This window comes from Loxodonta africana, chromosome 2, assembly GCF_030014295.1.
Source record: "Loxodonta africana isolate mLoxAfr1 chromosome 2, mLoxAfr1.hap2, whole genome shotgun sequence".
Classification (NCBI taxonomy): domain Eukaryota; kingdom Metazoa; phylum Chordata; class Mammalia; order Proboscidea; family Elephantidae; genus Loxodonta; species Loxodonta africana.
This window is the reverse complement of record NC_087343.1, coordinates 96,785,511-96,800,710: the sequence shown is the minus strand read 5'-3', so window position 1 is coordinate 96,800,710 and position 15,200 is coordinate 96,785,511. Positions and strand designations below refer to the sequence as shown.

The window sequence follows — 15,200 nt, the reverse complement described above, 5'->3', positions numbered from 1 at the left end:
CTCAGGGAGGGGAAGCAAAATCCACATTCCTTAAGCTTAGGGAGTCCATACTGATATAAATGGCTTTGCAAATAAATGGATATGAGAGAAGAGACAAATTTCTGTTACAGGAGAATTCCGAATAATTTATGCAGATACTCTGCCCTCAAGGAGGGGAAGCAAAATCCACATTCCTTAAGCACAGGCTGCTCTTTGTGTCTTCCTTCCAAAGAGTATAGTATGGAAAGTAGGAAAAAAAGAGTAACTTTCAGTAGAGGTACCTAACAGACACTACCTCAGCCAGGTGATCAAGGTCAGTATCACTGGTAATAAGTCATGTTGACAGTATGTTCACTTAATATGATGTGATGAAAACAGTACTTTACCTTTGCAGTCTTCCTCCCAAAAACCCATAGCCCCAGTATAATCATGAGAAAAACATCAGACAAATTTCAATAGAAGGGCATCCTCCAAAATATTTGACTAACACTCCTCAAAACTGTCAAGGTCATCAAAAACAAAAACTAAAAATCTGAGAAACTGTTAGTCTAGAGGAAACTAAGGGGACATGATGACTAAATATAATCTGGTACCCTGGTTGGGATCCTACAACAGAAAAAGACACTAGATAAAACTAAGAAAATGTGAATAAACTATGGACTTTAGTTAATAATGTATCAATATTGGTTCAATCTTACTTTAACCTTTAAAATGAGTGCATTAATTTCACTTTGAACTCAAATAGAAAAAAGCATGCAACATAATCATGAAAGTAAAAAAATTTCAGTATTTTTAAGGTAAAGATATCTCTTATCAAACCATCATATACCTTCAAGCGGCTATGTTTTAAAAAATTAAATAAAATTATCTAAAATGCTTCTTATAGTTATAAACACATGTAATAGCAAGATAAAAGACTTTCTTTTTGATTCTCGGCCAATTGTGTATCCGTTAGAGAGAAGAAAAGGGAATGCATTTTTAATACTAATGGAATGAAATAATACTATATGAATTTCTTATGTTCTAATGATGTTGTTTTGAGAACTCAGGGGTGATATTGATCTCTCTAATTTCAACAAACAAGGGAAGAAACTGAAAATCAATATCTTTCTTCTGCGCTAAATAACTACTCAGGAATGGGTTCCCTTCCTCCAAAACCATTTCCCACTTCCAATCTCAGACCGTCAAGCCTTCTCTAACTGTAATTTCTCCTCTTTGCCCTTGGCATCACAGATGAATATATATTTTATGTTTTCTCACTTATCTGGTACATGAGTGGTAAGCTAGGAAATAGTTAAGGCTTTTCAATGTTTTATTCTAAATATATAATCAGAGACCTGCATAAAGATTTCTGTACAAGGTATAAGAACAGTTATTACAGCATTATACATATGAGCAAAAAGTTAGAAACAATTTTAAATCTAATTGTTGTTAGTTGCCTTCAAGTTTATTCCAACTCAGAGCGATCCCATGTGAATAAATTACGATGAATAATGTTATGTCCATACAATGAAATACCAGTCATTTCCCAAGAATACTTAAAATTTTATAAGAAGAATTTATAAGATTTTATAAAAAATACACATACACACACAGAGGAAAAAGCTGAAATACACAATACATTATTAATAGCAACTCTCTAGATGTCAGCATTATGGGTGATTTTTACTGTTTTAGTACTTTTCTATGTGTTTTACAATTATCACTAAACATATAAAGCTTTTATTACGGAAGCTTTATTTTTAAAAATAAACATCAGAAGTTTTAAAGTGTTTTTCTTTGTTGAATCAATGTACATACGCTTTTTCAAGAGTTGATAATTTCTGATCAAAAATAATCAATCAGCATCAAATAATCACATACATTGTGCCAAAACACTGTTTCATATGTATACATTAAACGATGTAATCAAAGAGTCAAGTGCAAACCTTGTTTTTCTTCAGGCGTTTCTATGAAATAAGGCATTCTTTTCATCGTTTCTCTAAGCTCCTGTTTCAAGGCCCGCATATAATCTTCACCTTCTCCTGTTTTCAGTGGCACTGCTTTATAATCTGTATCCTGTTCAAATTCAGAGACAACATTGATTTTCTTTTAAATAAATATTTTAATATGCTCTTTGTCTATATTCTGTAAAATGTCCGTTTTATTTCCCGGGGTGGTCTGGGGGACTTCGACACATATCCCATTTCTTACTTTCTTGTTATTTTAGAGGTAGGAAAGGTGGGTAATTTTCCTAATGGCCCTAAAAACCACACAATCATTTTGCTGTATTACTATAGTCTATTGACTTATATGGTTCCACATTTTAAAAATCTAGGCTCCCAAATGAGAGCAAGTGCTCCAATTTCTATTAGCCTCAATTACATAGAGAGAGTTAATTTTCAACTCATGCTAACCCCATGTGACAGAGTAGAACTGACCCATAGAGTTTTTAAGGCTGTAATCTCTATAGAAGTATCACCAGGTGCTTCTCCCACAGAGCTGCTAGGTAGGTTCTAACTGCCTACCTTTTGGTTAGCAGCCAAGTGCTTAATGGTTGTGTCACCATTAACCTCAATTAGTGGTGTTGATAATGGTGGGACCAATAGTGTGTTAAAAAAAAAAAAAAGCACCTATCATTTAGCAAGTACTTACTACAACCAGAATGTACTCAATATTCAACATTCATTACTTTAAGCATTTCCAATATTTCCTCTTTTACAGTGAAAAAATTGAGAATTGAACAATTTGCAATCCTGTAATTGCTAGTAAAAGCAGAATTTTGAACTTAAGTATTCAATTAAAAAATACATACATATATATAAGAGTTTGTATATATATACACATACACACGTATTCATTAAAAACTGGGCCCTTGGGGTACACAGTAAAGACAATTCTGGTTTCAGTGGACAAAAGACAGGATACAGTTTCAAAATTCGACTCAGAATCTATTCATCCATTTCACATCTACTTATTCAGTACCTGCTATAAGCCAGACACTGTTAGACAACAGAAGATACCATGGTGAATTAATAAAAGTCCCTGCCCTCATGAAACTTATGTTCTAGGGGTGAAACACACAGCAAATAAATGATCAAATGAAATAATATATAATATCAAGTAATGATAAGTGGCATAAAAAAATGAAGCAGAGTAAACAGTGACTGACAGAGTACATGGAGGGTAAACATGGCTGGCCTCTCCATAAGTCACGTGTGAGCAGAGACCTGGATGAAGTAGGGAAGCCATTCACACAAAGAACTGGGAATAGATGGCTACGGGCAGGCTAACTGGCAGGAGGAAAAGCCTGAGAGAACAAGGGTACCAGCAGGGCTGAGGAGTGAGAAGGACCATGGTAGGAAAAGGATCAGAGAGATGAGACAGACCAGAACACACAAAACCTTTTAGGGAGTAGTGAGGAATTTTAATTTTATTCCAAGTATAAAATCACACTATACACTAGCATTCCTAGTGTTTAGAAATAATCTCTAATCAGGCACGGAGAAGAGCTTACTCTTAAAAAAATCACCATATGGTGACATTATATGATTATAACATATATTTTGCATTTCTGGTATTCTCAATACCAGAAAAGCAAAATATCAAAAGCAAAAAGCAGAGACTGTCTACGCGAGAAATCTCAATTCCAGACCCATTTGCCTGGGACCCTTTACTTACATAAATCCTTCAATGACAGCCTTTTTCTTGTAAATAGGGAAAGGACTCTTGGGTGGAGGGGTGCCTTATTTCTATGACTTTTAATTTTTTTTAGCACAACACATACACACCTGGACATGCAAGCTTACCTTTTAAATTAAACATAAAGCAATAGCATTAAACATTAATTATGCCCACTAAGCTTGATGCATGTTCTAAAAGCAACACACACATAGCAGAAGTTATTATGTTTAGAGAAACAGCAACAAAATTCAAAGTCAATTTGATAAAGCAGGGAAATAAGTAAAATACAGACAAAAGTTTAGTGGGGAAAAAAGACCAAGTGGTATACCAAGAGGCAAAATTAATTCTATGAATACATTATAAGAAAATCAGTAAGCAAAAGTATGGGAGGGTAGGAGATTTAAACCACTGTTAAAACTCAGCTTGACTTTAAAATATGATTTTGCGATCAGAAGATATCAATGACAGCAATAAATGATACAAAGTTCGAAAAGTAACTTTTCCTTGGTTCATACAATACTGAGTATATTCATGGAATAGCATATACTGTTTTGCTTTCTGTATTTTAAGAAAGCAGACTGGAAATAAGAAAAAGTTCAGGAATGAACAGCTGAAATACTTAAATTAAAGCTAAATGAAACTTAAGCTCTCTTTTACTTTCTTATGATTTAGGATACCATACTGATATCATATATTCAAGTCCTATACAGAATTTTAATATTCTCTGAAACATGAAAAACATACCATGAGAATTTAGCTATCCATGTACTTACAGGAAATAACGGGGGTGGTTTCAGTACGACATCAGGTAACTTTTCACCTCTAGCAAATCCAACTGCCTCAATATTAAAGCTATAAGCAGCGCGTCCCCTTCCTTTATTCCCAGCCATCAGAACTGCTTACACCAGAAAAGTGAGCAAATTCTGAAAGACATCATTAATTATTAAAGTTTATTAGATCATATAAAAAAATGCGACTAATATTTTAAAGCAAAATGCAAAATTTTACCCTTTACATAGCAAGGCCAATTTAAAATACTGGAAAGCAAACCTTGTGAAGAAATAAAATATGTTATATCTGATTCATGAACCACTCACATTCAGCTGGCCTGGCAGGTGAGATGATGACGGCCTCATCTAGCTCACGCAGTGTCCTCGGTGGACAGCTGACCCTGTCTCCTCTGAGACACTGCCCTGACCACTGCACAGTGAATGTAATTCCCTCCACCTGTCTGTGGTTTCACAACTGGGTCTCAGGCACATGTAAAAAATGTGGACAAGAAAAGGTCAGGCTGGTCAAAAGAGGAGGTGGCCTTGCTTTTTTATATGAACTTGAAGACTATCATCAGTCATACAAATTTTAAATGATTTATTCTTCCCAAAATTTGAGTATTAAAAAGGACTCTTGAAATCTAGTCCAATGCTATCCTTTTAGAAATGGGATCAGTAAGGCCCCTGAAAAGGAGCCCTGTTGGCACAGCGGTTAAAGCGCTTAGCTCTAACCAAAAGGTTGGCAGTTCGAATCCACCAGCTTCTCTGCGGGAGAAAGATGTGGCAGTCTGCTTCTATAAAGATTCACAGCCTTGGAAACCCTATAGGCAGCTCTGCTCTGTCCTATAGGGGTGTTATGAGTCAGAATTGGCTATGTGGAAGTGGATTTTTTTTGTTGAGGGGGACTAGGGTGGGGTGGGGATAAGGCTCCTGAAAAGGTTTGTCTAAGTCAAAAAAAAAAAAAAAAAAGTTCGGAGAAAAATAGTTGAAATAGTTAAAGGTCAAATAAACCTACAATCTTATCAACTATGCAGACAATAGTGATATGACAGTTCAGAATCTTCTTAAAGATGAGTACAGTATTAGGTGAGAAGTGGGCCAGCAGTACATTTATAAGGATTCCTACTGTAGGACTCTGTCACTGCAACTCTGCATTCAACTGTAGGGATGATTATAATGCACACTCCTTAAATCTCTTTCCCTACAGGTAATATTGTGCCATTTAACCCTTTCAACCCAAGTGAACCATAATATGTCCTGGCATTCCACCTGGGGGAAGACGATGAGCTACTGTGATTTCTGCCCCATCAGTTTCATTTCTGAATCTAGTAAAATTACACAAGCCATACAGCTTCACACAGTTGTATTCTTAAAAGTTTCATTCCAGGACTAAAAGGCCATTAATGTAACTGACACCTACCAGGATGGCTATTAGCAGAAAAACTGAAAATAACAAGTGTTGACAAGGATGTGGAGAAATTGGAACCCTCATCCATTGCCGGTGGTAATGCAGTATCATGCAGCCACTGTAGGAAACAAATGGATTTTTCCTCAAGAAGTTAAAACAGAATGATATGCTCCAGCAACCTCACTCCTAGGTATATACCGAAGAGACTGAAAAGCAGGACTCAAACAGATACACATACACCAACGTTCACTGCAGCGTTACTCACAATAGAAAAAAAATGGAAACAACCCAAGTGTCCATTAATAGATGAGTGGATAAGACAAAATGTGGTGGTGTTGTTAGGTGCCCTACAGTTGCCCTACATAGCAACCGTATGTACAACAGAACGAAACACTGCCCAGGCCTGCACCATCCTAACAATCATTGCTATGTTTGAGACCATTGTTGCAGCCACTGTGTCAAGCCATCTTGTTTGCTGACCCTCTACTTTACCAAGTATGATGTCCTTCTCCAGGGACTGATTCCTCCTGATAACACATCCAAAGTATGTGAGGCAAAGTCTCACAATCTTCGCTTCTAAAGACGATTCTGGCTACACTTCTTCAAAGATAAAAAAACCCAGTGCCGTCAAGTTGATTCCGACTCATAGCAACCCTACAGGACAGAGTAGAACTGCCCCATAGAGTTTCCAAGGAGCGCCTGGCGGATTCGAACTGCCGACCCTTTGGTTAGCAGCCACTGCACTTAACCACAACGCCACCAGGGTTTCCTCTTCAAAGATAGATTTATTCATTCCTCTGGCAGTCCACAGTATATTCAATATTCTTCGCCAGCACCATAATTCAAAGGCATCAGTACTTCTTTGGTCTTCCTTTTTCGTTGTCCAGCTTCTACATGCGTATGAGGCAATTGAAAATACCATGTCTTGGGTCAGACACACTTTAGTCCTTAAAGTGACATCTTTGCTTTTTAACACTTTAAAGGGTCTTTTGCAGCAGATTTCCCCAAGGCAATGCGTGTCATTTGATTTCTTAACTGTTGTTTCCACGGGCATTGATTGTAGACCCAAGTCAAATGAAATCCTTCACAACTTTAATATTGTCTCCATTCATTATGATGTTACTTACTGGTCCAGTTGTGAGGTTTTTTATTTTCTTTATGATGATGCGTAATCCACGCTGAAGGTTGTAGCCTTTGATCTTTTATCAGGAAGTGCTTCAAGACCTCTTGACTTTCAGCAAGCAAGGTTGTGCCATGTGCATAGTGAAGGTTGTTAATGAGTCTTCCTCCAATTCTGATGCCCCGTTCTTCTTCATACAGTCCAGCTTCTTGGATTATTTGTTCATCATACATATTAAATAAGTATGGTGAAAGTATACAACCCTGACGCACACCTTTTCTAATTTTAAAGCAGGCAGTATCACATTGTTCTGTCCGTACAACTGCCTCTCGGTTTATGTACAGGTTCCACATGAGAACAATTAAGTGTGCTGGAATTCCCATTCTTCCCAATGTTATCCATGATTTGTTATGATCCACACAGTCAATAAAACACAGGTAAACATCTTTCTGGTATTCTCTGCTTTCAACCAAATCTATCTGGTATCAGCAATGGTATCCCTCATTGTGTGTTCTCTTCTGAATCTGGCTTGAATTTCTGGCAGCTCCCTGTCGATGTACTGCTGCAACCGTTTCTGAATTATCTTCAGCAAAATTTTGTTTGCGTGTGACATTAATGATATTGTTCAATAAGTTCCACATTCTGTTAGATCACCTTTCTTTGGAATGGGCATGCATATGGACCTCTTCCAGTCAGTTGACCATGTTGCTGTCTTCCAAATTTCTTGGCATAAACGAGTGACAGCTTCCTGTGTTGTTTCTTTTTGTTGAAACATCTCAATCGGTATTCCGTCAATTCCTAGAGCCTTGTTTTTCACCAATGCCTTCAGTGCAGCTTGGACTTCTTTCGTCAATATCATCAGTTCTTGAGAATATACTACCTCCTGAAATGCCTGAACGTTGGACAATTCTTTTTGGTATAGTGACTCTGTATATTCTTTGCATCTTCTTTTGATGCTCCCCACATTGTTCAATATTTTGACCATAAATGAAAAAACCAAACCCAGTATCATTGAGTTGATTCCACTGATAACGATTTTGCCCATAAGATCCTTCAATACTGCAACTCAAAGTTTGAATTTTTTCTTCAGTTCTTTCAGCTTGAGAAATGCGAAATGTGTTCTTTCCTTCTGCACATTTTATTATAATACTTTATTCTCAAGGCACCCTTTGAAATGTTCTGTTTAGCTCTTTTACTTCATCAATTCTTTCTTTTGCTTTAGCTACTCAATTTTCAAGAGCAAGTTTCAGAATCTCTTCTGACATCCATTTTGGTCTTTTCTTTCTTTCCTGTCTTTTTAATTGCCTTTTGATTTCTTTATGTATGATGTCCTTGATGTCATTCCACAATTCATCTGGTCTTCTGTCATTAGTGTTCAATGCATCAAATCTACTCTTGAGATGGTCTCTAAATTCAGGTGGGATATGCTCAAGTTGTACTTTGGTTCTTATGGACTTGTTTTAATTTTCTTCAGCTTCAATTTGAACTTGCATATGAGCAACTGATGGTCTCTTCTGCAGTCAGCCCCTGGCCTTGTTCTGACTGATGATATTGAGCTTTTCCATACACTCTTTCCACAGAGGTCAATTTGATTCCCGTGTATTACATCTGGTGAGGTCCACATGTATGGTCGCTGTTTATATTGTTGAAAAGAGGGATTCCAAGTGAATAGGTTATTAGTCTTACAAAATTTTATCATGAGATTGGTCATATCGCCAAGGCCATATTTTCCAACTACTGATTTTTCTTCTCCATTTCCCGCTTTCACATTCCAATCATGGTTAATTATCAGTGCATCTTGATTGCATGTTTGATTCATTTTAGACTGCAGAAGTTGGTAAAAATCTTCAATTTCCTCATCTTTGGCATGAGTGGTTGATGTGTAAATTTGAATAACAGTTGTATTAACTGATCTTCCTTGTAGGCCTATGATACTGTCTTATCATTGACAGCTTTGTACTTCAGGATAGATCTTGAAAAGTTCTTTTTGACAAATGTGGTATATACATGCAATGAAATATTATTCAGTCATAAAGAGAAATTAAATTCTGATGCACGGTATGACGTGAATGAATTTGAAAACATGCTGAGTGAAATATGTCAGTCACAAAAGGACAAATATTGTGTGATCCCACTTATATGAAATATTTAGGTTAGGCTAATGCATAGAGACAAAAGTTTATTAGTGATTACTATGCACTGGGGGAGGAACAGAATTGGAGTTATTGCTGAAGGTATACTTATGAACTTTGTTTGGGATAATATAAAACTTTTGGAAATGGATGATGATAGCACAACATGGTAAGTGTAACTGATGTCACTAAATTGTACACTTAAAAAAGATTAAAATGGCAAACTTTTTGTTATACATATTTTACCACAATTAAAAAACAAAAAGGTTATTAATATTATTTTCCTCAATAGAAGCTTCATAGACACATCCAAACTCCCTGAGGAACCAAATTACTGGGCTGAGGCCTGGGGACCATGGTCTCAGGGGACATCTAGCTCAACTGGCATAATATAGTTGTCATGGATTAAACTGCATCCCCCCAAAATATCTGATTCCTAGTAGTGTACGATTGTCTATCATTTTGTCATCTGATGTGATCTCCCTATGTGTTGTAAATCCTATCACTATGATGTAATAAGATGGATTAGCGGCAGTTATATTGATGAGATTCTCAAGATTAGATAGTGTCTTAAGCCAATCTATTTTGAGATATAAAAGAGAGAAGTGAGCAGAGGGACATGGGGACCTCATACCACTAAGAAAGCAGTGCTGCGAGCAGACCACGTCTTTTGGACCTAAGGTTCCTGCACTGAGATGCTCCCAGGCCAACAGAGGACTGATGATAAAGGACCTTCCTCCAGAGCCAACAGAGACAGAGAGCCTTCCCCTGGAGCCAGTGTCCTGAATTTGGAGTTCTAGCCTACTGGACTGTGAGAGAATAAACTTCTCTTTGTTAAAACCATCCACCTGTGGTATTTCTGTTATAGCAGCACTAGATGACTAAGGTAATAGAAAATGTTCTACATCCTACTTCGGCAAGTAGCGTCTGGGGTCTTAAAAGCTTGTGAGTGGCCATCTAAGATACTCCACAGGTCTCACTCCGTCAGGATCAAGGGAAAATGAAGAACACCAAAGACACAAGGGAAAGATTAGTTCAAAGGACTAATGGATCACAACTACCACAACCTCCACCAGACTGAGTCCAGCACAACTAGATGGTACCCGGCTACCATCACCAACTGCTCTGATAGGGATCACAATAGAGGGTCCTGAACAGAGTTGGAGAAAAATGTAGAACAAAATTCTAACTCACAAAAAATGGCCAGGCTTACTGGACTGACAGAGACTGGAGAAACCCTGAGAGTAAGGCCCCGCACACTCTTACAGCTCAGTACTGAAGTCACTCCTGAGTTTCACCCTTCAGCCAAAGATTAGATAGACCCATGAAACAAAACAAGACTAAATTGGCACATCAGCCCAGGAGTAAGGACAAGAAGGCAGGAGGGGACAGGAAAATTGATAACGGGGAACCCAAGGTCAAGAAGGGGAGAATGTTGAAGAGTCTCACGAGAGGCAGAACCAACATGGCACTACAGACAGAAGCACTATACCATACTTCTGCAGCAAAGATTTGAAAAACTAAGTAAAACATATACAAACGTCAATCCTGGAACCCTAAGTACCAAATGAAGGAATAAAGAACTCGATCAAGCACCGAATGGAACAAGAAACTGAAAGAGAACAGAGAATGAGGAGGGCTACGGAGTGGAGGTCCTATACCAGCTAATGTGGCCAGATTCGCCATCTTGGGCTACAGCCACCAAAGAACTCAGACAGGGAGTATGGGAAGGTAACTTCATGGAGCTCCCAACAGGAGACAGAGCACCCAGTAACTAGGGATACAAACTTTCCCACCCCACAACCTTCTTCCCTGTATGATGCCTCCACCGCTTGCCAATAGGCCATGGTTGCTTGGCTAGAGAGACACCAGCTCACCATTCCACAGATTTGCCATCTTACACCTGAGCCACCAAGGACTGCAGACCCTGCATACTGGAAGGCAACTCCACAGATCTCCCAGCAGGAGTCAGGGATACATGCTTTCCTGCCCCTCATCTTTCTTCCCTCTACACAGCCTCCGCTGCTTGCCAACAGGCCATGGATGGTTGGGCAGAGATACACCTGCTCACTGCCACTGGGGTCTACCCCACCCCCACCATCTAGCCCCTTTAGCACCATTTTTTTATTTTTTGATATTGGTTTCTTTTGGGGGGGGGCGGGTTTTGTTACTTCTCTCTCTCTCCCTTTCCTTTCTCTGGCCTAGCTAGCCCCATGTACCATCCCCTCTCCTTCTTGACAGGTTGCGATTTTTTGGTTTGTTTAGTCTTTTTCTGTTTGTTTTTGCATATTGTTTTTTGGGCTTTTTTGGTTGTTTCTCTCTTTCTTCTCTTCCTTTCTCCCACCCAGCTAACACCGTGTACCATTCCTGCCCCTCTTCTTGGCAGGCTGTGATTTTTTTGTTTGTTTGCTTTGTTCTTTTTTTTCTTCTTTTTCTGTTTCTTCTCTCTCCTTTCTTCCTTCCCGTTCTCCCACCCACCTAGCCCTGTGCAACGTCCCTGCCTCTTCTGGAGGGGCCGTCCTGCACAGTTCAGTTGGAGAGTCACTGCGCGTGGCTTCCCCAAGTCTGCGCTGCCATCAACAACCAGCTCTCCCTCATCGCCATTTTATTGTTTGTTTTATTTTTTCTTCTCTCTATCCCTTCCTTCCTTTCTCCCATCCACCCAGCCCTGTGCACCTCCCCCATCTTCTTGGTAGGCTGTGCTGTACTGCTTGGCTGAAGAGCCTCTGGCACACAGCCTCCCTGGGTCTGTACTACCACCACAGGCCAGCTCCTTCGGTGCCATATTTTTTATTTATCTTTCTGCTTCTCTTTTTCCTTCCTTCTCCCACCTAGGCCCTGTGCTGCCTCTGCCCTTTCCTGATAGGCTACCTGGAGAGAGTGACATCAGCTTGCTGCTAACCCAATTCTGTCCTACTGTCAATGGCCAGTGCCCCTCCACCATATTTTGTGTTGCTTTTATTACTACTTTTATTTGATTGTTGGGTTTCTTCTCTCTTTCCCCTCTTCCCTTTCCTTTCTCCCACCTAACTAACCCCATGTGCCATCCACGCAGTTTCTCAATAGGCCAAGCCACACCACTTGGCTAGAGAGCCACCGGCACACAACCTTGCTGGGTCTGCCCCACCCCCAGCCACCTAATCCTACCACACCACCATTTTATTTACTTTTTCTTTTATTTATTTATTTTTCTACTTCATTTTTTGCTTTTTTTCTACTTTTTTTTGCCTTTGTTTCTCTCTCTTCTTTCACCCATTCACTTAGCTCTGCACATCACATTCTCTCCTTTCCCTCCTGCCTATCAGCACCATGTGCCAAGTGCCATGAGCCCAAACAGTACCAACACAGTCCTCTGGACCCTGCCCTGCACTGCCCCCCAGCCCTGCTCCATCACCCCAGTTTGCTGTAAACTACCCATCCCCACCCTTCCACCCCCACTGGACCCACCCTCCTGCACCATAGCTGAGTGGCCGGCCCTCCCCAATTGGACAAGGTGGTGAGAAGTATCATGCCCACAGGTGAAAAAGCAACAAAACACACCCATCCTGCCTACCAAATAAAACAAAAAAGTAGGATAAAACAATCAATAAAAGAAGACAATAATCCCAGAGTGTCCTGGAGACAGCATACAATATCAAAACATATAAAAAACAGGAGAGGATGGCTCTAGAAGGTGACCGAAATAAATCACCAGGTGACCTTCTGCTAGAAGAAAAGGCACTGGGACTACCTGATAGGAAATTCAGAACTCTAATGTTCAGAATTCTCCTAACAGATGAAGGAAAATGTAGACAAAAATAAGGCAAAAATCATGGAAAAGACAGACAAAACAATAGAAGAAATCAGAAAAATAATACAGGAACAAAATGACAAAATAAACAACTAGAAATCATACAAAAACAGCAATTAGAAATCCAGAAGATAAATAACAAGATTTCAGAAATGGACAGTGCCATAAAAGGTTTTAGGAGCAAACTGGAAACACTGGAAAACAGTGAAATTGAAGACAAATCCTTGGATATCACTTTGTTTGAGGAAAAATCAGAGAAAAGAATGAAGAAAAATGAAAAAACCCTGAGAACAATGTGCGATACAATCAAAAGCAAAAATTTGCGTGTGATGGGAGTTCCAGAACAGGGGAAGAAAACGGAAAACACGGACAGGATCGTTAAAGATTTGCTGACACAAAACTTTCCTAATATTATGAAAGACAAAAAGTCGACTATCCAAGAAGCTCAACGAACTGCATATAGGGCAGATTTCAAAAGAAAAACACCAAGACATATCATGATCATACTCACTAAAACCAAAGACAAAGAATCCTGAGAGCAGCTCAAGAAAAACGAAAAGTCACATACAAAGAGGTAATGAGAAGCGGAAAGTGTTGACATGTCGTGGGATGGGCAACCAATGTCACAAAACAATTTGTGTATTAATGGTTTAATGAGCAACTAAACTGCTCTGTAAACCTTCATCTAAAGTACAATGTGTGTGTATTACTCCCCTCAGTTTTACATCTTTAATGGTGAGGGAACACATCACAAGACCAACGAGCGGCTACTTCTTTACACCTTTTTGTCGGTCTATAATTTGGATATAAGTTGGTCCAAAAGCCTGAGAAATCCCAGCTTACTTTATCCAAGGGCCAACACTACAAAAGAAGTAGTTCTCAACCCTGGTTATTATTAGAATCACTTGGGTAGCTTAAAAACTAGAATAGTGTTTCTTAAAGAGTGGTGTCTGGACCAGCAGCATCAGTATCACCAGAGAACTTGTTAGAAATGCAAACTTTGGGATTCTACCTCAGATCTACAGAAACAAAAACTCTGAGGATGAGCCCAACAATTTGTGTTTTAACAAGGCTTCAAGATATTTCCGAAGCAAGCTAAATTCTGTGAACCATTCAACTGGACCAATCAAACCAAGATCTCCGCAGGTAAGGCTTGGGCATCAGTTTTTAAAGCTTCCCAAACCCTCTGAGCCCGTTGCAGTTGACTCGATTCCGACTCACAGAGACCCTATAGGACAGAGTAGAACTGCCCATAGGGTTTCCAAGGCAGTAAATCTTTATGGAAGCAGACCTCAATATCTTTCATCTGTGGAGCTACTGGTGGGTTTAAACCACCGACCTTCTGGTTGGCAGCCGAGCACTTCACCACTGTACCACCGGAGTGCCCTTAAAGCTTCCCAGATGCTTCTAATCTGCAGCAAGTGTTTAGAGCATTGGGAGAACTGCTCTCTTCTACATCTTAGCTTAACTTGTAGACTCAGGTGCTTCAAAATCTTAAGTTTAAAAGTTATACAGATTATCCTCTGTGACTTAAGGAAATTTGCCTTAAAGGTGAAATGGCTGTAACTGCTGTAAATTTCTGTAGTACTCAGGATGTGATCATCTGCCCTTTTAATTCACTTGCATGGAATAGCAGTACCAAGGCATTGTACTTTAAAAGGTCCGTTGATTCGACATTTTAAATATCTTTATTATATTTATGGGTCCAGTTATACACATGGAATCAAATAATACGTTCGACACCTTTCTATTCTGAAATATTGTTTCCTTTTTGTGAATTGCTCCAATAGGATGGCATTTGATTTCATATAATGGCTATAATAAACTGAGAACATATTGAGATATGATTTTGCACTGTACATTTTATAAATTCATCCTTACATGTCACCATATTTAAAAGTTTTCCCTTCTTCATAACTGCTAGAACATTAAAAGTTGATTTTATTATTATCTTTAATGCTGCCATTTTTAACTAAGACTCTTTGTATGCCATTTTTTGGGTGCTGGGGTTGTTTTTACAACTCATACTGAAATCATCAGCAGTGGGTCTGTTGTTTTTACTTTTTATTATGGACATTTTCAATCACGTACAAAAGTAGAGAGAACCGTAGAATGAACTCCCACGTACCCAACATTCAGCTTCAACAATTACCACTGTATGGCTGCTTTTATTTCATCTATACTCTCCCCCGACCCCCACCCCTCACCCCCAGATTATTTTAAGCTTTTTAGTTATGTATTTTCTCTAAAAGGTTAAGGGCTTTAAAAAAAAAAAAAAAAAGATACAATAACAGTAACATCACATTTAAAAATTTAACAATAATCCCATAATATCATT

General features: G+C 38.9%; 1 protein-coding gene across 3 annotated transcripts in view; it reads right to left on the bottom strand.

The window, feature by feature from the left end:
* Positions 1-15,200, bottom strand: part of POLR3G (RNA polymerase III subunit G) — a 50,672-nt gene that overhangs the window by 24,542 nt on the left and 10,930 nt on the right. For all 3 annotated transcript variants that reach the window (XM_003404979.4, XM_023547621.2, XM_010589424.3), the window contains exons 2-3: positions 4,416-4,565; positions 1,908-2,037 (exon numbers count right to left, since the gene is read on the bottom strand). In XM_003404979.4, the coding sequence (XP_003405027.1) occupies positions 1,908-2,037; positions 4,416-4,532 (247 nt within the window). In that variant the 5' untranslated portion in view covers positions 4,533-4,565. The remainder of the gene's footprint in view (positions 1-1,907; positions 2,038-4,415; positions 4,566-15,200) is intronic.